Source organism: Anser brachyrhynchus (assembly GCF_964034855.1).
Source record: "Anser brachyrhynchus genome assembly, chromosome: Z".
Lineage (NCBI taxonomy): Eukaryota > Metazoa > Chordata > Aves > Anseriformes > Anatidae > Anser > Anser brachyrhynchus.
Window position 1 is genome coordinate 8451588 of NC_137697.1, and position 21585 is coordinate 8473172.

General features: G+C 39.3%; 1 protein-coding gene and 1 long non-coding RNA gene across 4 annotated transcripts in view; both read right to left on the minus strand.

Annotated features, from left to right (window-relative positions):
* The window catches only part of RANBP3L (RAN binding protein 3 like), a 39780-nt gene extending 33779 nt beyond the window's left edge, over window positions 1–6001 (minus strand). The window contains exon 1 of one of the 3 annotated variants that reach the window (XM_080574261.1): window positions 5565–6001. In XM_080574261.1, coding sequence (XP_080430387.1) covers window positions 5565–5745 — 181 coding nt within the window. In that variant the 5' untranslated portion in view covers window positions 5746–6001. The remainder of the gene's footprint in view (window positions 1–5564) is intronic. The other 2 variants (XM_080574262.1, XM_080574263.1) reach the window with 2 other exon arrangements.
* A 5443-nt stretch (window positions 6002–11444) lies between these two features.
* The window catches only part of LOC308185742, a 30156-nt gene continuing 20015 nt past the window's right edge, over window positions 11445–21585 (minus strand). Inside the window, exon 3 of the long non-coding RNA XR_013943712.1 lies at window positions 11445–21515. This is a non-coding gene — a long non-coding RNA (uncharacterized lncRNA). The remainder of the gene's footprint in view (window positions 21516–21585) is intronic.

The window sequence follows — 21585 nt, forward strand, 5'->3', positions numbered from 1 at the left end:
CTTGCACAGAGAACAGATAAATGGTATCTAACCTTTGAGAACTAGGGACAGCATGGATGCAATCCAAAACGAACTCTCCAGCTTTCAGGCAGAAGGAAAACCTATGTCAAAAGTGGCTGTCAGTGCTGTGGCTCTATTCCTTCCAGAGCAAAGCAAAAAAAAAAAAGCCAAAACAAAACAAATGTTTAAGAGGATAAGATACGGCGTAAGGCATTTGTGATCTCAATAGCAGGTTTTTATTTCTCACTTTAAGAGTTATTTTTTCATGTTCAGATTCAAAAGGAAATAAACGGTTGCATCTTCATTACCTAACTTGCATGTTTGCCAGTTTGAAAACATTGTAATTCATATTCATACCAAATATTTTTGTATCTAAAGTTAGAAACCTGTTATAAAAATAAACAAAAAGGTTACTTTTTCGTTCAAATTTGCGTTCTGTTCAAATTTATTTCCTTGACTAGTGCTCCTCTCCAGCTAATTACAAAACCGAGTAGCTATATTTAAGGAATTAGGATTTCTGTGGTGTCACAGGTATGCAACATCACCCAGATTTTTTAATTCCTGCCCAGTGACTAGCCAATACCTACTTCAGGGACTAGTTACCTTTAAGAAAGCTGTAACCAATTTTCCAGTAAATTAACCGAGTACTTTTCAAAACATGAAAGTGTCCACACCTTACATTGTGTTCTACATTTCTGCTTTCTGTTAGGTTTTAAAATCAGGCTTAAATGAAAGCCATATGAGAAACTATACTTTAAAGATTTCACCACAAAACTGGCAATAGCTTTTTTTAATGCTATTTGTCATTTGAGTGCCATCTGACTAGTTAGGTGGCAGGATTCTCATGTCTGTATTGTTTCTTCCTGCGGTTTCATACCAACAATTTCTTTAAATCCCTAAAGTCAATCCAGTGTGCCTGAGCTTTTATTGTTCCCAGAACTGTATATATTATTTGTATGGCTCTTTACAAACAACCAATCCTGCAATCAGGTATTTTGGGTTAGGTTAGCTACAAAACTGAATCCTTCACACCTTTTTCAGCTTTTTTCAAAACCTGAAAAAAAAACAGTCGTTCATAATTTCCAATAAAGATGTAACACTGATGACAAAAGCTAACTCATAAAAAAATCTATTTCTCCCTAATTCCTTGAATGAAAATAATAGCTTGTTCCTCTTTGGGTTTTGTAGCCATTTCATGTGGACCTCATAGGAAACCTTTCATTCTAAAACAGAAACTATAATTTTTACTTTGCACAGTAAAAAATGACAAATAAATACATAAATAAATACTCAATCAAAGATCATTTTCTCGATTTATCTCCAAATAATGTCACTACCGATATTTGTCCGACAAAACCTTCAACTGTGTCCAAAACTGTTTCGCTCACATCTTAGCAAGCATTACACAACACACAAAAACTACTACATTCAAATGTAAAATCAGAAAATCAAGTTACTATATCAAGAGATTTATATATGATATAGCATTAGCAAGTTTCTGCACTCTGATACACTGTACCATGAATTTCATTAGCTTTGTATATTTCTACTGTAATTTGCAAACTAAAAGTACAAATCCTTCTTCATTTTAATGTTACAGCTTAGATTGATAGTTCCTGAGTCACAGAACCCAAACCAAATGAAGTTAAGCAATAATAGCATATTCTTTCATAGAAGCTGCATGTAAAGTTGTTTTATTTGTTTCACAAATAACTTAACTAAGCAGGGATATGCAATCAGGCAAGAAGTTTAAAGGAAAAATAGATTTCCTGTAATTTGAATTGTTATTATTGCCAAAGGTAATTTTACATTACTGAAGTACTAAGAAAAAAAAAAAAAACACCAGGGCTTCTGCCATCTATGAATATAAGCAATTACTTGAAAAAAAAAAAGCAAACACTAAAACAAAACAATATGCCGGTATTTTGTGGCAACGTATATGAAGAAAAAGAGGAATATAAAAATAAACTAGCATATAAATGGAAGACATGGATCCAGAAATCACAGTTTCTTTCAAGAAAAAGGAAATATTTTGACTATACCAGTTGATGATCTGTCCATTACCACTTTGCCTCAAGGACCGCCAGAGTTAAACTGTGTACTATTATGACCAATTTTTCTTCAATAAGCTTTAAAAACACAGAAAACTACCTGTACTTCAGATAATACAACTGCAGTGTTGGGCAGAAGAGAAATATATATAGTGAAAATATGCGGTAGAATGAATTAACAAAATACTTCGCGATCCAAGCTTAGATTCATGTTTAAATATTGTTTCCTTTTTTTATATATATATAGAAATAGACATCTGTCTATTTCCGGAGTTGGACTGTTTTCATCTATCTATTTTTTGGTGAAAAAATAGTAAAACCTTCTGACTAAGATCAGGATTTGCCAAACTTGCAGTAGAATTTTGGTTCCTGTTTTAAAAATACTCGCTGAACTTTGCAAGATAAAGTAGAGTCCATTCACAGCCAAGTGAGAGTGCAACAAGGCTGGCAGCCAACATCTCAAGATCCCTCAGTGACCTCACTATATAATCCAGGCTTCCCTGTGCCAAAACTTAAATAAGGAAGATTACACAAGTCAAAATAGAGAAGTCCTAGAACACTACATTAGGCACAAGCCTAATAAAATTCACCAACTTTAAGACATACAGAAAAAGCTTTTAAAAATTTCACTTCTCTGATCCTGAATAGCATGTCTGTTTGTGGAAGTGCTGAGCAGCTGAGAACTGCTGTGGAATGCACACGCACGACTGGCTGCTCAGCACCTTTGAAAAATCAGGTCACCTTTTTAAAGAATCTAAATATGGACCTGGAAACCTATTTTTAGATTTCCACTTATTATCCTTCGCACTTTTGATTTCTGTATATGAAGTACATTCACTACTGTCTAGGACAACTCTCTCGAAAATTAAGATATTTTTTCTCACTGATTAATAAAATTAGTTTTAGCGCCAAGATGACAGGATTTTCCAAGCAAATTTGCATTACTATTGTTTTTGCTAAGATACTTTGAGACATGATTGATTAATTTATTTACGTCTAAATCCCTTCTACCTGCATGTTGTTTATTTTTGTTGTTGTTGTTTCTGTTGTTTTTTAATCAGGAACCACAAAAAAAAATGTGAAAAAATAAATCAAGTAAGTCTTATCCAGTCAAATCTTCAGCACTAAACAGAAGAGTTTTCCACCGGCAGAGATATAAAAGACCTTCTTCTAGTGACATTCAATGCATATTTAACCTTTTATTTTTATATAGGCAACAGGTTTTCAGGTTCAGCATCTTAGTAATATTGCCAAACTTGTAAGCTAACTGAAAATTTATATTTAGAACACTCTTCTAGTGAAGAATGTCAGCGAATCAACAAATCTGCAACGAGTACTCATGAATTCTGAATTTGCAAAAATGTTCAACAGAATATGTTCTCAGTGACTGGTCCAAAACCATGCCAGAGTGTTTCGTCACTATTGAAGCATATAAAGCACTTCAAACAAATCGAGATTAAATTTTTGATAAACCCTTAAATGTATACAGCATATATTTCAGTGCTTGCTACAGAAGCGACTGTATTTCAGTGGTAAATGAAGAGACTGCTGAACACAGCACTGCACACTGTTCAGACTCCTTGTATTAAATACATTACCATTAAATACATTACCATGCACATTGCTTACCTTGGGTTCACATAGCCTCCTGCAAATTACAGTTTGGGGAAGTGATAGATAACCTCACACATTCCTGTTTGGATCAACAGCAAGTACGTTGTCAAAGAAGTGTTTGTTTCATCACATGCAGAATGAGGAAAGGAAGAGTTCATCCAACTGACTATTGCAAAATAAAACTTCTGGAAGAACTTGTGCAAGGGCAGCTTCACTGTACTGTTAAAGACTCTTGCACATTCTCTGTCATACAAGTAGTTCATAACCCACACAAATAATTTCATTGTCATCAGTGAGAGGAACTATGAGAGCCAGGATTCTTCATCCAGGCAAATTTGTGCAAAATCAGGCCCTAACATTTTCAGGCATCTTCAGCCTCTCTTCAGTCACTCTTCTAGATGCTGCAGAATCTAAATACAATTTTCTTGATCAGTATGGAAAGGGTTCTTCTACCCAAACAATTCCACTTACGACTCTTAACTTCACTACGGGTTTATAGCATACGATATGAAATTTAAAAAATAAAATAATCCTTCTCTTGAGCCACAGACTCTCAGCTGACAGCCTGCAAAAGGGTTTATAAACACAGTACAGCACGTCATACACATTCATCTCTATAGAGCACAGTCCTCACCTTTATACAGGCAAAATGTAAACAGGCATCAAAAAAAAAAAAAAAATCCTCCCCCAGCAATACTTCAACATAATTTTAAAGAAAAATGAAAACTCAATTGGCTTTATTTCAAACATCTGCATGAAGAAAATATTTTTGGGAGTGTTGTCACTAAAATGTAATTCAAGCAGTGATGCAAAGCGAGAAGTAACAGTATTGCTAGACCAGCAGGACTGTGCCAAGGTACATAACCAAAAATTGTTTTATAAACACTGACATTTCCAACACCCCCGTGCCCAGCATTTTTTAATAAATCATAAAAGCCTGTAAAATACTAATTGCAAGGGCTATAAAATCCATTGCCATATAAAGGATTGCCATTTTCAGGGCACTGTACCAATATTAAATTTCATAAATCCTTACAAAGTAGTGTAGAAATAACACTCATGATGTTTGTGCAGAATAATAAGGCTGTGATCCAACAACACTCACACATCCTTAAATTTGGGGCATATAAATAAATAGGAGTATGCGTTCTCAAACCTAAGCACAAACTAAAAGGGCTGGTTGACTGATTAATTAACTTAAACATGCTAAATTAGTTGTAGCATCACATAGACCTTGAAAGTGTACACTTCCCCCTGCTGTTTCTGATTCTTTCGTTAAACTGTGTGGTAAAAAACGATTGGTGGCATCACCTGCAAAGCATGCTAAATATCAACACTTCTTTCTTTAAGCATCCTCTTAAAAATGTTATTGTTACAATTTCATATGAAACATTCTCAACTCTTGATCCTCCTCACCACCTAGATGATAAAGGATTTGCTGTCTACCTCTGCAGTCCCGCACCTCCCAGAGGAGCAAGGCTGGACCAGTTCTGCTCCCAGCGCCCCAGCGCTCAGAGCAGGTTAGGGGTGGGAATGTCAGCACTATTCCTACCCACTTTCAGGTCCAGCGTTTTGAAAAGGTGCAGAAAGTTCAAGTGACCAGGGATTCAAGACTACTAGAAACAAGGAGACACCGCTTTGGGGTGCTCTATAGATAAATCCCCAAACATGCATTATCTCGTACTCGCTTTTGCTCAGCTGAAATGCAACTTGGAGATTTCTGTCAGACCACCACCAGGAACTTACAATAATGAAACTACTGCCAGACAAGCTCTGCTTGGCATCGCCAATACCACTTGTCATACAAAACACTTTGTGTTAGTACTATTCCGTTCCCCAGAAATGCCCTTCCAGGGGGGAACACAGCAGACATGAAAGAGATCAGCCAACAAAACCTACCTGTGCAGCATTGTTCCCTGGGGCTTAAGGGGTCACTGGGCCAGCCTCTTCGCTTGGGGAAGTCGAGTTTTGCCTTCACGACGTGCCCGGATCTGACTGAAACATCACAGCCTGCACAGGCGTGCTGCGTGCCCGTGTATAAAACATCCCTTTCACACGCTGGAATTGTTTGGTTTCTCATTATGATGAAGAAGCACCTTATATATAATCGTATATATGGTTATATATGGCAGCTGCAGCAGGGACTCGAGCTTTGAATTTGGTCTTATCAGCTGTCCCCTAGGCGGCCCCCGCACATAAACGGGCAGCGAGGCCCCGCCGCCAGCAGCCCTCACGGCCGGCTCAACGGCAGCGCCGCAACGGCCGCACCGGCGCCTCCTGCCGGGGTGTGCGGCCGGCGGGGCGGTGAGGGGACAGCTCGGGCAGCGCTCCTCGCGGGGCCGGCCTTTGGGAGGGGACACGCAGAGCCCGGCGGGTCGATACCTCCGGGAGGGCGGAGCGGCCGCCTATGGCGGTTGCCGCCAACGGCTGAGGGGGAGCGGAGGGCTCTCGGTGACGGGGCGGGGAGCGCCGGGACGAGGCCGCCCTCCCCAGGGGCCGCCGTCTCCTCCGCCCCTCAGCGGGGGCCGACATCTCCTCAGCCCCTCACCAGGGGCCGCCGGGAGCCTCGGGCAGAGCCGGCGGCCCCGGCTTCTGTGCGCGGAGGCGGCCGACAGGCGCAGGGGGCTCCGCCGGGGGGAGGTGAGGGGCTGCCGGCTGCAGGCTTTTTGTTTTCCAAAAAGAAGGTGAAATCGAATGCTAAGCAAAGCATCCACAGTCTGTAATTACTTCCACGCTGGCACAAAGCAAACGCAGGGAAGGTGTCGCGGGCCCCAACTTGCAGATGCACCCTGCGACAAGTTTATGAAGCCTAACGTGAGTCTCCCGCTAGTCACTTCAGTGGTGACAGTCCCAAATTCTTCAGCTCGCGGTACCAACCTCATGCCGTCATGCTGCAAGACTAGTGTTAAACTGCCTCTAATCCTAAAAGTTCAGGACTTTCCTAAGGTAGGAATTTGCTAAAAGTTTATTGGAACCATATGGCTACTTTAGTTTCTCAGAACAGCTGTAGCAGATGCTTTGCATAATACGCAAGAAGTCCAAGAGCAGGCAGATACTGAGTCATTTGTCTTCATCAGAACCTCAGAGTGCATTGGCATGAATCCTCAAGAGTGCCATTTTACCCCAGCTGCAGAATCCTCAGCCTTAGCTGTCAGTACCATGTAGTTTTGTGAACTGCAATTAGATGTTCAGTCTCTGTCTAAACCTTGCCAAATCCTTAGCCTTACAGGTACATGTCAGTAAGTGCCAGAGTCATCTTCATTTTGTGCAAAGATCTGTTACTATTTTTTATTTTGCCAATTTTCAGTTTAAGTTGAACATTGCTTTATTACTGTTATGTGAAACAGTCCTGTTCTAGCTTCTGAACAATGTTTCGTTGTTACACTTTTATCACATAGTCTATTCATCTTCTAAAACAAACAGTTCCGAAGTTTTCGATTTTTATTCCAGTGAGAATTGTTCCTGTTTCTGTTGCAGCTCTCAAGCTTCTAATTCCAGAATATCTTTCTCTGGACATGGTATTGCGGAAAAACCAATGGCACAGAGCTAAGTGTGATGTTTCCTGAATTATTTTTCATTCTTTCCCAAACACTGCCTAGCATTTCATTTATTTTTCTATCAGACTGCAGACCGAACAGCACTGTTAACGCACTGTTCATGGTAATGGCCAGTTACATTTTTTGAGATTATTGATAGTTAATTTCAAATCCCATAATACATATTTTAAAAGGACTTTTTCTTTCATCCACATAGTCATTTGTCATTTGTATTATGTCATTAATCATACTATTTGCCATTTTAGTGACTATTCACTTAGCAGCATGGAAGACTTCAACATCTTTTCGCAGACTGACCGATTTAAGTAACCCATTTGCAAATGCTGCTGCTGTATTGTTGGCTCCTTTCCCTTCATCTACACTACAGGACTACTCAATATGAAATCTGATTTTTAGCTCAATAAACCAAATAATTTATTTCTACTTTCTCTCCCTATTTCTTAGACAGCTTTTAACTCACATTAATACTTGTTCTTGTCCCAAGAATTGGGACAAGTTATGAGTTAACTTGAGACTTACAATGTCTAAATAAAAAATAAATAAATAAAACACCTGCTTCTCTTTGTATATTACATATTGATTTCTGCCTAAAAAAATGAATTATTAGAAATCGCATGCTAATAATTGGTGATGACATGAGGAAAACGGACTCCGCAATCAGTAAGATTGTAAAGTAGGTATTTTTATTCAGCACTGGGCAGCACAGGGGGTGGTCCCACCGAAGTTGTGCGCACCCCAACGCGGCACTTGCCTTAGTTAGATGCAGTAAAGAGTTACATACGCATGAAGTTTCACAATGCGCCTATACATAAGCATAACCTATCCCTGCTTCATATTAAAATTAGTTCCAAAAAGTCATTTGCATAAGCTCCTCCCATCTGCGCTTGCGCAGTGCCTCCTGGTGGTGATCGCCAGGGGTCGTGGGGATGAAGGCTGATAACTCTTCTTCATCACCACTAGTTGACCTCCTGCCTCTGTGCAGACTCAGCTGCTCCTTGGCTCTTGTCCAAACCACAGGGTCGGTCTCAGCCGGTTCTTGAGACAGGTTCCCCGTTTTTGTCAGGAACTATCCTTTGTGAGGGGCCCCAAGACTTCTTGTTTCAGTTAATTTGCACAGTAGTAAGCAAAGACATTAAGCAACATCTATTTTTAATACAATAATCTAGGTATTCATTAGTCAGCATCCTGTCTACCAAGATTCTTTTAACTCCTTCTCTCAGTGAGATCTTCTTCTGTGTATTTGTACACAGTGGTCTACAGATTTTCTAAGCATTAGTTTTTAATTGTACTTACGTATTAATATAGAATCATAGAATCATAGAATATCCTGAGTTGGAAGGGACCCATAAGGATCATCAAGTCCAACTCCTGGCACCACACAGGTCTACCCAAAATTTTAGACCATGTGACTAAGTGCACAGTCCAAACGCTTCTTAAATTCAGACAGGCTTGGTGCAGTGACTACTTCCCTGGGGAGCCTGTTCCAGTGTGCAACCACCCTCTCGGTGAAGAACCTCTTCCTGATGTCTAGCCTAAAACAGATACCCTAAATCAGATACTGGACATGCTGTCCAGTATCTGATTGTACTCTAGTATAAGATCAAGACCTTTATGCTTTCATTGAACAAGCTAAGTAATACGGTAAATAGAGAAATAAATTCTGTTCCTGATTAATATGTCTAATCTAGGTTAAAAATAAAAGGTTTTGTATGTTGTACTCCTAACTTGGCAGAGTTGAAAATCTTAATCCCACAGTCCAGTTTTAGATGGTCATGTTCTAAACTATGGCATACTAATTTAGTTTGAGTACAGTGATTTTAAGGGCATCCTTCTTGCTCTTTTTGAGCAAGCTGCTTTGGAATTCATCTTCAGTTGCAGTTGCTCAGTTCAAGCAAAAATTAGTACATTGTAATTAAACATCAAAATTATTTTCTTTAAAAAAATAAAATAGAGTTAAAAAACTGGTTTTAAAATGAGAGGATTGATACTTTTTTACTTTCTAAAGTCCCTCAAGGCCATGGAGGTCAGCAACAACTTCAAGGTGTCTGAAAATGGTGTCTGAGGTACACTGAGACTGACCAAATGGTTCCAACCATGCAGTCCTTTCTGGGCAGTGTTTGGAGTCTGTTGTGATCAGTCCATAATCAGCCTTCCTTGTGGCAAAGTATTATTGTGAAACCCATTTAAAATGCTTAAATAAATACTGTATTAAATAAGTGCACTTAAACACCAAATATTGCCAAATACGACAGTCTGAGTTTAGAGGTGTATAATATGAAATGTATTTTTTTTTGTCAAAGATGAGCTCTGTTTGTAATCTAAAGTCCTAATATCCCAGAGCACTAGGAAAACTTGGACTCAGGGGTGGATCATGGCTGAGCTTTGGAGATGGGACCCATTCCTAGTTGAGAGAATGTTTTCCTTATATATGATCTATGTTACATCATGTGCTTATAGCTAAATTTTTATGTTTAGATCCGAAAAATCTAATCAGTTCAATGGCTGAATTTCACACAGATTTTCCTGACTTCTTTGCCTCAGTCTGACAGGCTGCCCAGCGAAGCTGTGGATGCTCCATCCCTGGAGGTGTCAAAGGCCAGGCTGGATGGGGCCTTGGCCGACCTGACCTAGTGGGTGGCATCCCTGCCTATGGCAGGAAGGTTGGAACTACATGATCTTTGAGGTCCCCTCCAACCCAAGCCATTGTATGATTCTATGGCTTTTTACCATCTTCATTTAGAAATTATACATTGCTCCAGCTTAGCTTAAATTTTGGTCAAAATTATTATAAGTGTCAGAATGCATTGGCTGTACTGAGATGACTTTAAAATGTAAAACTGCAGAAGTAAGATTAACATGGTGTCACATTTCATTGTCAGTACATTCGTTTATGCATTTCCAAATAGTGATCCTAAAAAGCTCAGGATATTTCAAACTGCAAAATACCAAAACTTACAGAGTATTTAAAAAGAAAATCTAATGTTTAAGTTTCTTTCTTAGTGCCACAGTAAATACGAACATGCAACCATGAAGTTTTAAGAGCAAACATTATAAGAAATACTCCAGTTCCTCCAAACACAAGCAGTTAATATTTTCAATTCATTTGCTTTTCATGTTTCCATTGGCTTAATGCGAATTATGCTTTAGTGCTTTCCGCAGTGTGAAGAGTCATAACTAATTTATCCTCACACTAGTTTTTTGTCTTTACACAGTAATGCTTGATTTGGCCATGGCTTTAAAACACTTACATTTTGTTTTAAAATGCAACAATTATCTATCCCTGTGTTTCAGTCTCTGATTCTGAGTGTCCCAGTCCACTGTAGTAAGACTGCTTTATTTATAGAAGTCTTATTAATGTCAGCAAAATTGAACATTCAGAAAGAAAATGCTAAGAGGCAGAGTTCTTCCTGCCAAGTGATGTGGTAAATACAGAGAAGGAAGCAGAGCAAATCATGCAAGCGCTGCAGCGGGAACTCCTCGCCGGTAAAGTGCAGAGGCTGTGGGACATCCGCGCTGTTGCCCGGACTCCACCATGGTCTGGTGTCACTGCTGCACCATCCCTGGCATTGTCTCTGGGACTAATACAGAACCTGCGGCCTATTTTGGATCAGTGACAGGCGTCCCTCCAACACCAATGGGACTGAATGATCATAAAGAACACCTGATTTTTAATGCTGAACTCTGCATACCTATAAACACTGCACACAACTGTCTTGTACATGGAATTACTACTATGTAGAGACACCTTTGAAGTAAAACGTATAAAGAGTGGTCATGTCGGCCACATGATTGGTGAGCACATTGAGGTCAGCCAGCACAAAACACCGGCTCTGACAGCAACAGAAAGTCTCCAGTGAAACCAGCCATACTGGCTGACAACCAGCAGATACAGATGTTCAACATGAATCCCTATGACTCCACACAACAGATTTTATAGAATCCTTTTGGGATCATTGGATGTCCCTAACAGCAAACTGCTGGAGAATTAGAAGGTGTTCTGGGGAAGCACCCCATCAGCTTGTCCTGTTCTCAGCCTCATCATCCACTGCTGGTCACTGCTGAAGACAAGATACTGTGGTCCAGACCTGCATCACCATTCTTGTATCCCTGTGTTAATAATGTATTCATTTTCCTTGTAGAATTCCTTCAAGTAATAAAATCGTTAATAAATTGCAACAGCCTGTTAAGTGTAGAACGTCCCGTGAAACTGTAAATGAAAAAAAGCAAAATAATTTGTCTGGAAATCAGAAAGCACAGATAATCCTGTAGTTTTGACATTTCATCTATGAAAATGTAAATTCAATTAGATTATCCCTATATATTTTTTCATCATATCATTATGAAATTCATTTTGGATTAATTAAAAATAAACATTATTCAGGTTTGAATTAATCATGACATCTCATTAATGGACTGAATGTATTTTACTCTACATAAGACAAGAGAAGTTTACCAAAAGAGAATGACACATCTTGTAGATAGCTGTCATTTACATTTAAACCTTTATGCTCCTTCTTTTTCTTCTTTGTTTTTGCTTTGCAACTGTGTTGCCCATTAATACTTTTGGTCAAATTAGCAGTCATATCTATAAAGCCTTCCTTATAATAAAGAGCATCATGCATTTGTAACTAGAGGAAGAATTTAGCTCAGATGCTTAAAGAAAGACTAGAGTGCAGTGGAATGAGCTCAAGACCCCGTCATGCCTATATAAAACTAAGTATATTTAGTCAGTATTTTTTATGTATTGTAAAGTTGTACATAATCAACTTTTGTTGTTAATTTTATGAACTCACCCATCAACAGAAATATGTCCTAGAATTTTGAACAGGACCTAAATTGTTACTGTTATTTCTGTTTTTATTATCTTAATAGTAAACCATCAGACTTTAAATAACATCAGGACGTCTTTATGTGACAAAGGATCAGAAAGTTTTTTGATGTGTACAAGTTTTTTCATGGGCCACCTTTAAGAAGAGGATGTATGTGTTTTTTATGTATCATAGTGTATAGCTGACGTTATGTTGCTTAACCACTAAAGTGGAATATGGGGACATTTGTTAGCCTGTGAAATTCACTCATACATAAGTACATTAAAAAATGTCATGAGCTGGATCATGAGGACCAGAAAGGACCTCGATTTACATCTGTAGTGTTTTAGCATTATCTAGTACTCAAAGGGAAGTGCTGTGGGAAAGGCCTTTACAAAAGCAATGTACTGCTTAAGGCATGTGTAACTTTGCCTGAAAAAGCAGTGTGCTCATTACTTTATGTAGGTCACTTTTACCTTGAGTGATCAGCCCCAAAAGAAAGGAGGAATATCTTCACTGATCTACTTCAGTGAAAATTGTGGTGGTTTTACCTTGCTAGGCAGCTGAACTCTACCACAACCGCTCTCTCACTCCCCCTCCTCAGAAAAGGAGGGGAAGAAGAAAAGGAAAGAAACAACTCATGGGTTGAGATAAGGATAATTTAATTAAAGGAAAAATAATTAGGGGAAAATTATTATTATTTAAATAATTTAACTGAAGAGAAAGGGGGAAAGGGAAAAACGAAAAAGAAAACAAAAAAACATACAAAACCAAACAGAACAAAAAAGCAACGGCCATGTGGAAGTACGGAGAAAAGAAATTACTCTCCACTTCCCACCAACCAGCAATGCTTGACCACATTCTTGAAGCAGGGCCTCAACACATGTAACCATTTTTCGGGAGGACAGACGTTTTCACAACAGCCCACCCCTCCCCGCTCCTTCCTTTTCCCACCTTTTATGGCTGAGTGTGACATCATATGGCATGGAATATCCCTTTGGTTGGTTTAGGTCAGTTGCCCTGCTGATGTTCCTTCGTCCTCTCTTGCCCACTGCCCACCCCCAGCCTGCTGGCTCTTGGGGGATTAGAAGGACTCCTGATGCTGTGCCAGCACTGCTCAGCAGCAGACACAACACTGGTGTGATACCACTGCTGTTCTAGCTACAAGTGCAGAGCACAGCACTGTATGGGCTGCTGCAGGGAAAGTTAACTCCATCCCAGCCAGACCCAGTACAAAATGCAAATTATGTAAAGGTTGAGATAAAGTAGTTGGAAGAGAGATAAAACTAAAAAGCAGGGAATAGAGCTGTGCTGTTGTCTTAGCTATGTCACAAGTTAAAGTCTTTATTTCTACAGCCTCCAAATGGTGCAAGGTTTTGTTGCAGACAAAATAACTATGAACATGAGACCAAAGACATTATAATCTAATTTGAGTCTAACAGTTTTGTGAACACTCAATTATAACAAACAAACCCAAGTGTTTGCAATTAGTGTTCAATCAAAGTCCTTAAAATGCCTGTATGAGTCCTGCTGTCATTGGCATGTTCGGCACTCTCCCCTGCAGATCTGTTTCTCTCATTAAACAGAACCCTTGAGAATAGTGCAGATTTTGTGTGTGTCAGCATGATGCACTCACATGACTTCTATTTCTTCAAAGATGAACTCTGAAAATCCTTTTTTTGACATGAACAAAGCTAGCACAATGCATTCATTTTAATTTTCAGATATATTCATCACTCAACCAAAAGGCACCAATTGCATGCTTCTAACCACTCTCCAATTTTTCAAATTTGAGCAGGGAATACCATTCATATCACAGTATCTGACAGCTTGCCCTTCCTCCCCTCCCCCCAAAAAAAGTACAGTCTATACTGTTACCCTGCAGCTGCGATAACATTCCTGTTTCCCACATCTAAACAACAAAAGAATGGACATGAGATTTTTGTAATAGTCATTATCTAGTTTCAAGGAGTAAAAACTTTAAAAGTAGTTTTCTTAGCACTTTACTCTTTTAATGACTTCCTGTAACACAAAATTTACACTCTTCTCAGTTTGGTCTATGAGGTGATTGTCCCCTTGTACTCAGCTCTGGTGAGGCCGCACTTAAGTACTGTGTTCAGTTTTGGGCCTGTCACTACCAGAAAGACACTGAGGCCCTGGAGTGTGTCCAGAGAAGCTGGTGAAGGGCCTGGAACACAAGTCCTGTGAGGAGCAGCTGAGGGAACTGGGGTTGTTTAGTCTGGAGAAGAGGAGGCTCAGGGGAGACCTTACTGCTCTCTATAACTACCTGAAAGGAAGGTTTGGGGAGCTGGGGGTCGGCCTCTTCTCACAGGTAACTCGTGATAGGACTAGAGGGAATGGCCTCAAGTTGTGCCAGGGGAGGTTCAGGTTGGAAATTAGGAGACATTTCTTCTCAGAAAGAGCAGTCAGGCATTGGAACGGGTTGCCCAGGGAGGTGGTGGAGTCACCATCCCTGGGGGTGTTCAAGAAAAGGTTGGACGTGGTGCTTAGGCACAGGGTTTAGTGGGTGATATTGGTGGTTGGGGGGCGGTTGGACCAGATGACCTTGGAGGTCTTTTCCAACTGAGGTGCAGAAAACGAACTCCACAATCAGTAAGACTGTAAAGTAGGTATGTTTATTCAGTGCTGGGCAGCACAGGGGGTAGTCCCACCAAAGTCCTGCGCACCCCAATGTGGCAACTTGCCTTGGTTATATGCAGTAAAGGCTTACATATGCATGAAGTTTCACAATGCGCCTATACATAACCGATCCCTGCGTCATATTAAGATTAGTTCCAATAAGTCATTTGCATAAGCTCCTCCCATCTGCGCTTGCGCAGTGCCTCCTGGTGGTGATCGCCAGGGGTCGTGGGGATGAAGGCTGATAACTCTTCTTCATCACCACTAGTTGACCTCGTCTTTGCACAGACTCAGCTGCTCCTTGGCTCTTGTCCAAACCACAGGGTTGGTTTCAGCTAGTTCTTAAGACAGGTTCCCCATCTTTATCAGGAACTATCCTTTGTGAGGGGCCCCAAGACTTCTTGTTTCAGTTAATTTGCACAATAGTTAGCAAAGACATTAAGCAACATCTACTAGTTCGATACAACAATCTAGGTATTCAGTAATCAGCATCCTGTCTACTAAGATTCTCTTAACTCCCTCTCTCACAACCTTAATGATTCTATAATTCTATGATTTTGTTGATTTTTAACCCCTTCCCACATTTCTTTTTTCAAACCAGTTCCAGCGCTGTTTTTGAGGGGGGTCTGTGTGCCAGAATTTCAGGCCTGCCTGTCTGTTCATCTGCGTGATAAAACACCTGAATAGAGGGGAGCTCAGTGAGGTAACTGAGTATGTGCCTATTACTCAGTGACAACTCCTTTTGCCAGCCCCACAGACAAGGACAATCAGACCTAGGGTTGCAACACGCTTGGCCTCTGAATGGGAAGCAGGCATGAAGGTGGTGAGAAAACGCATGTTGCTGCCAGCTCCAGTTACTGCTTATGTACGTGGAGAGAGCTACTGACTAGATGTTTACAGCAGCCTCAGGCCTGGTAAATGAGATCTAGTTCCTAAATTAGGCAGAGTCACGCAGAAGGAAAAAAAAAATGCTCTGAGCCCTACTGGGTCATTTAGCACAGCTGCCTGACAAAGGATTAGGAGGAGGTACAGAGCCTGGTTGGTGAGGACCGTTGAAACTGGAGAGGGATGTGTTTGGCAGTAAATTGCTACTTAGATTTCCACTATAGTATTCCAGAACAAACATGCAATGCAAAACAAGAGTATTTTTAACAGTTCAGGACCATGTGGTGTTCTGCTAAGCAAAAGCTCAGGAAAATAAGCTGACTGAACCCTTATGACTTTCACTAACTTTGCTTCCCAGGCATGTTGCTCATTCAGGACATGTGTATTCATTTTCTTATCCCAGAGCTGCCAAATCAAACCTATTAAAGACTAAAAGACACCATACAGTTCAGAATTAACTCTATATTTGTTATATCATCTTCTAAGTACTTTGAAGTCCAAAAAGCAAAAGACATTATAAAAATGCAATGTATTTTTGCTGATAGTTCCATTTACTTATTTGTAAAAACAAGTATTATATGCACTACTGAACCTATTTGTAGTATGTACTTTGCACTAAAGAACTCTCCATATGTGAATATAAATAATTATTTTTCAGTTTTTAAATCATTGGCTTGTTGGGTTTTGTTTGTTTGTTTTCTGTTCAGTTTAACCACGTCAAAAATTATGTATCAAAAGCATTGAATAACAGAATAATTCAGTTTAGGTGGGACCTCAGGAGATCATCTGGTTCAAACACCTATTCAAAGCAGGGTGGACACTGAAATCAAACCAGATTGCTCAGGGCTTTATCCAGTCAAGTGTTTAAAACCTCCATCTGGATACCTGTTCTTTATAATATATATAGTATATATATTATGTATGGTATATATATATTATATATAGAAAGTTCCTTCTCCATTTCAATTTATGACTACTCTGCTGTGCTGTGCACCTCAGTGAAGAGTCTAGTTTTATTGTCTTAATAAGCTCCTCCTGTGCTTTGGGAGGCAGCCACAAGATCCCCCTGAAGCTGTCTCTCCAGGCTCAACCAGCCCAGCTCCGTCAGCCCCTCTTCACAGGGCAAGTGCAACAGGCCCCTCACTATTTTCATGGCCCTGTGTTGAAATTGTTCCAGTTTATCTGTCTTTCTTTTACTGGGGGGTCTTGAACTGAGCACAGTATTCCTAGTGCATTCTCATAGATGCCGAATAAAGGGGAATAATCACCCACAATGGCTATTGCTAATCACCTACTTTTCCTTCGCATGCCAAGAATTTACAAAACAATGCATTATGAAATAATACATACTGTCCAGTAACTGGCCATCCATATTTTGTTAAACAACAACAACAAAACTATCCCTTTAGCCCCTAACACCCATTAGCTTGTTTTACAATGCCTGGTAAAACACCCTGCAAGCTTAGAGACCATTTCCTGAGCAGTCCTGTTTTATTTATATTGTGGTACCAAGAGCATATCCCAGCTCTTGAGCTGTGTGTGCTCTGCTTGCATGCCAATTTCCTGCCTTGGTAAAACCTGGAAAAGCACTGTTTTCCTTACTTTTTTTTTTTTTTCCTTCCCTTGTTCTTCCCACTTCTTTCCCTCAATCTGTTCTGCTTTCACACCGAGGAAATCTAAGCAAACTCAGACCGATAGCTCCCTCCAGCACTTCCTCTGAACATGCAGGGCCAGGGTACAGGCCTGCTTCAACACCAAATTAGAAATTCACCTTTTATGACCTTTGGTATGTCCAGAGTTAGGGCTGTCCACAAGACATTTCCCCACTCTGTGTGTATGCACATATTCCTTACTGCTGGACTTTATACTTTGCCACATTAAAACATTCTTTGTTTGAATAGGCCTGAATTACAAAGCCGTCTAGACTACCCCCTCCAAAATTGTCATGCCATCACTGTTGATGTAAATGCAGAACAGCTGCAGGCTTCCAGTCTCTGGAAACCCGCACATGTACACTGGCTATTCCCCAAAGACACCTTCTTTTTGAGTTACACCAGCCAATTTTTAATCCATTCTACATGTGCTCTACTTATATTGCAGAGTACAACTTTTTAATCAGTACATTATGTACTACTAAGTCAAAAGTCTTTCAAAACTTTATTTCAAAATGTATACGAGTACTACCATTAATCTAAGCACAGATGTAGTATTTAACTTTTACAGATGTAGTAATTAACTTTTACTTTTTTTAAAACTTTTTTGATTAAAGTCTAAATGTTTGGACGTTTATTTTAAATCACTCATGACAGTTTGCAAGATAACAATACTTACTTCTATCTAACATTTTAGACAACATCATGAATATGTATCCAACAAAGAATTCAATACAGTAGAAAACCTAGCACAAAACTCCTGACATTTCTGGGCTTCAAGGAGGAACCAATTGTTAACCATTATTGTGAGAGTGTTAATGCCTTGTAGTTACTCACAGAAAACACAGTTCTCTATATCCAAAGCACAATTGCCTGAAATTACCCCCATCTAATTTCAGGCACTAAAGTAAGGCATCTAAATGAAAATCCTCGTTGCTTCTACATTGTGCTTTATGGATGTTCTCCCTCCAGTGACTGTGGAAGGAGCACAGACTCTCAGGGTTCATTCCTTCAGACAATTCATTTAGGTTTCCAAAGTGCGACAGATGAAGTCACATCCATGAAAAGACAGAACATAAGATGAAGCTTAGCGAAATGCAATTCAGTAGGTAGAGTATAGCCTGTAAAGTGGGGAAAACGAAGCTTTGTTACCTTTCTGTCTCTTTATTCTCCTCCTCCCCACCAAACCATCTGTGAGAAATCACCTGTCAGCATCTCTCCTGTGAGCCAAATTTTAGATGTTGAAAGAAGAGCATTTGCAAGGCTTCTGGGAGAAAGTATTTTATTCTTGTACATAATAACAATAGAGATAAAGGAAATGCCATTCCTCCCAAGAGTGGACATTACTGAGCTGCAAACTGCTTTGCTAGCTAGGTCTTTTACTCATAAGTTTTGAAGTGAATTTCTGTGGCAGTTTTACGTTCTGTCACCTCCCAGTTTTTCACTCATCAGAGTTTACTGTCCTGTACCAGAGGGAAATTTGTACCTGCATGCCAGCCTACAAGCTAGTATGTTTTGGCTTAAGTGGCCAGTGCTAGTTTAATACCAGACTATGAACTGTGATGAATGAAAACACAGGTGTACTTGCAGGGTTATTAACACTACAAGGAGCTGTGCATTCTTAAGACATAAGATCAAGCCTCTCCAAAGCCCTGATGTGGTAGTTCTCACTCCAAAAATAAGGAAAGAAGGCACTGTATGTTTAGTCATTTAAAGACAGAGGTTTGAAGAAGGTCAGATTACTCATGCCCCAGAGATGTAAATTTGTCTGCAGCAACTGAAAGAAATGAAGGTCATTGACCCAGATTTAGATGCCTACTAACTGCAGTTAAGTTGAATGCATCCCACTCTCAGCATGAAAATTTCACTATGTGGAACACATTTCAAAGTCAGTTTATGAGACTGATTACCATCATTATCTCCAGGGCTTCTTATTGAAACACAGGCCAACATTATTTTTTTCACAAATTTCAGAAAGCTTCATTGTAATGCCACAAAAACAATCAGCTCACTTGCAAATTATTGTAATACAGATACAATAAGAATATGTGCATCAGGTTTCTTTAAAAATATTTCTGAAGCTAACAGGATGACTCTCTGTAAAGATTGCCTGCTTTGTGTCTTCTTCAGCTGATATTTATTAAACTAAGCAAATCCTGGAAATCACTGCTATCTTTATTAGTCCACACCTAGGGAATTGTTCCTCTGAAGTCTACAGACCTTTTGCTATTGTGTGTGCATAACCATATATTAATGAAAAACCAAGAGTTTTAAGCTTTTTAAGAATCACACCTACTTTTTATATGCACTAAGATGCTTAGCACCACTTTTTTACTGTAAAGTGAGATAGATTACAACAGATAGGCATTCTTCTGAATATTTTTCTTGTTTTGTTAGTTGTTTACACTGGAGTATGTTTGTGTGCAAAGGTATAAAGATTCATTTCATGTTATTCTTTGATTACCTATCTCATTTAACGGGTTTATTTTTTGTATGTTAACATCACCAAGACATTACAAAGTGTGACATCAGACTGTCCGACACTGTGCTGTGTTGTCACTATTACAATACTGTACATTCTGTTCTAGGTCACATGACAAAACTAGCTCCATTCAATTCCCTGGCAATTTTCCACTATTTCTGTAACTAATTCTAGGACATTGTTATGTTACTTAATGCTGTGTACAACAGGCTTGGTTTTAATTAACCTGCCTCCACTAATTATTGAAAGAAAATTGTATGAGAAATGGAAGAGAATAATTTCCTGCTGTGCTCAGTGGGGACAGGATCAGAACATGGTCTGTCTTTTTAGCTCTACCAGGGGAAAAGAGGACTTGAAAAGGTCCTCTGTCTTCTCCATTAGCCAACCTCAAACTACATGAACAGACACCTCAAAGATTTCTGCAGGAGCTAGTCAAGAGTCAGAACTAAATGAATGCAAAGCAATGAAGAAGAAACATTTATAATAACAGGAGAAAACAGATTAAAACAGAAATTGATGAGCATGTCTTAAGTCTAGTAGTGAACAGAAGCTTAAGTCCTTGAAATTGATTATAAAAGACTGCGTTCAGTTAGGAATATCTGGATTCTGCCTTGCTGTCAGTAAGCACCATGCTCTCTTGCTATCTGAGAGTCTGCATAATACACACTTCTTTCACTCAGTTTTCATTCTCTCTCCTCCTTAGATAGGAAATAGACTCATTACCTTCAGACCTATAACCAAATACAGGAGCACAATGAGGAACAAGACCCACATGAAGGTCTCATTTCTATGCTGCAATTTACATAATATTTGAGATCTTCAGGAAGTGTTGAATTTCATGTGAAGTTGCTTTTTGAGGCACTAAAATTTCACAAATTAAACAGCCTGCTTCTGTTTAATAATGAATATTATGAAGAATGTGTTTTAAAGTGAAACCATGCAATGTTTGCAGTAGGTTTGTACCTTCTCTTCTTGTCCAAATAATAATTTTGGAGGTTCTTGAGGATGACTTACAAATGAAATAAGACTAAAGGCCAGGAGTGGAACCCTGAAGTCTTTGGAAATGCTATGCTATTTTTTTATTATTTTTGTATAAAGTAAATTTTGCCCTGTGAAAACTAAATCATTTCTGTTCCCTTATTCTATCTGAGAAAATCTGAACAATTGCTTCAGAGTGAAACAGCTTCTCCCACGCTGCTCTTAATACTTAATACTAATATAGCTTCTCCCATACTGCTCTTAATAAGCTGTCACACTTACCTACATCATTTCAAACCCTTTTCCCTAAGCAGCCTTTACTTATAAAATTATGTATATTGAATGTACTAAATGTAGAAGACACCTTACCATAATCTAAATGTTTTACAGTTTACATTAGAAAAATATCAACTTCAGTATTTGATCGGCAAGTAAAGGTGGCTGTTATTAATTATTATTTTTGTGTGTGTGGCATTTATTAAATAAGGTATCCCAAGATAGTAATCTATGTACTTAACCAGGGAAACAGGAACAATCAGTTCAGTTGAGTTGCAGTTGTAGTGTTATTAGAAACATGACGTTTTCACTTCCTGACTTTTGTGATTTGAACTCTGCAACCTTTGTCTTGAGTGAATGTTGTTTTATTATGTTTCTCAACTAAATCCCAGAAATGTTTCCACTCCACAAGTTTTTGACTCCCAGAACATCTCTGGAACACTTAAACTGCATCACCGCTTCCCAGTCCCCACACTCTGTCAAGATTCCAGGAGACACTTCCAAAGCTGACGTGTACGATGGCAGTTCCACTAGTTGATGAACGACAGTGGTAATGAGATAGATATTGATACCTAAAAATGAGCAGACAAAAAAAAGCATGTCTGTTGCTATCATATAGCTCATATATTCAGGTATTTATCT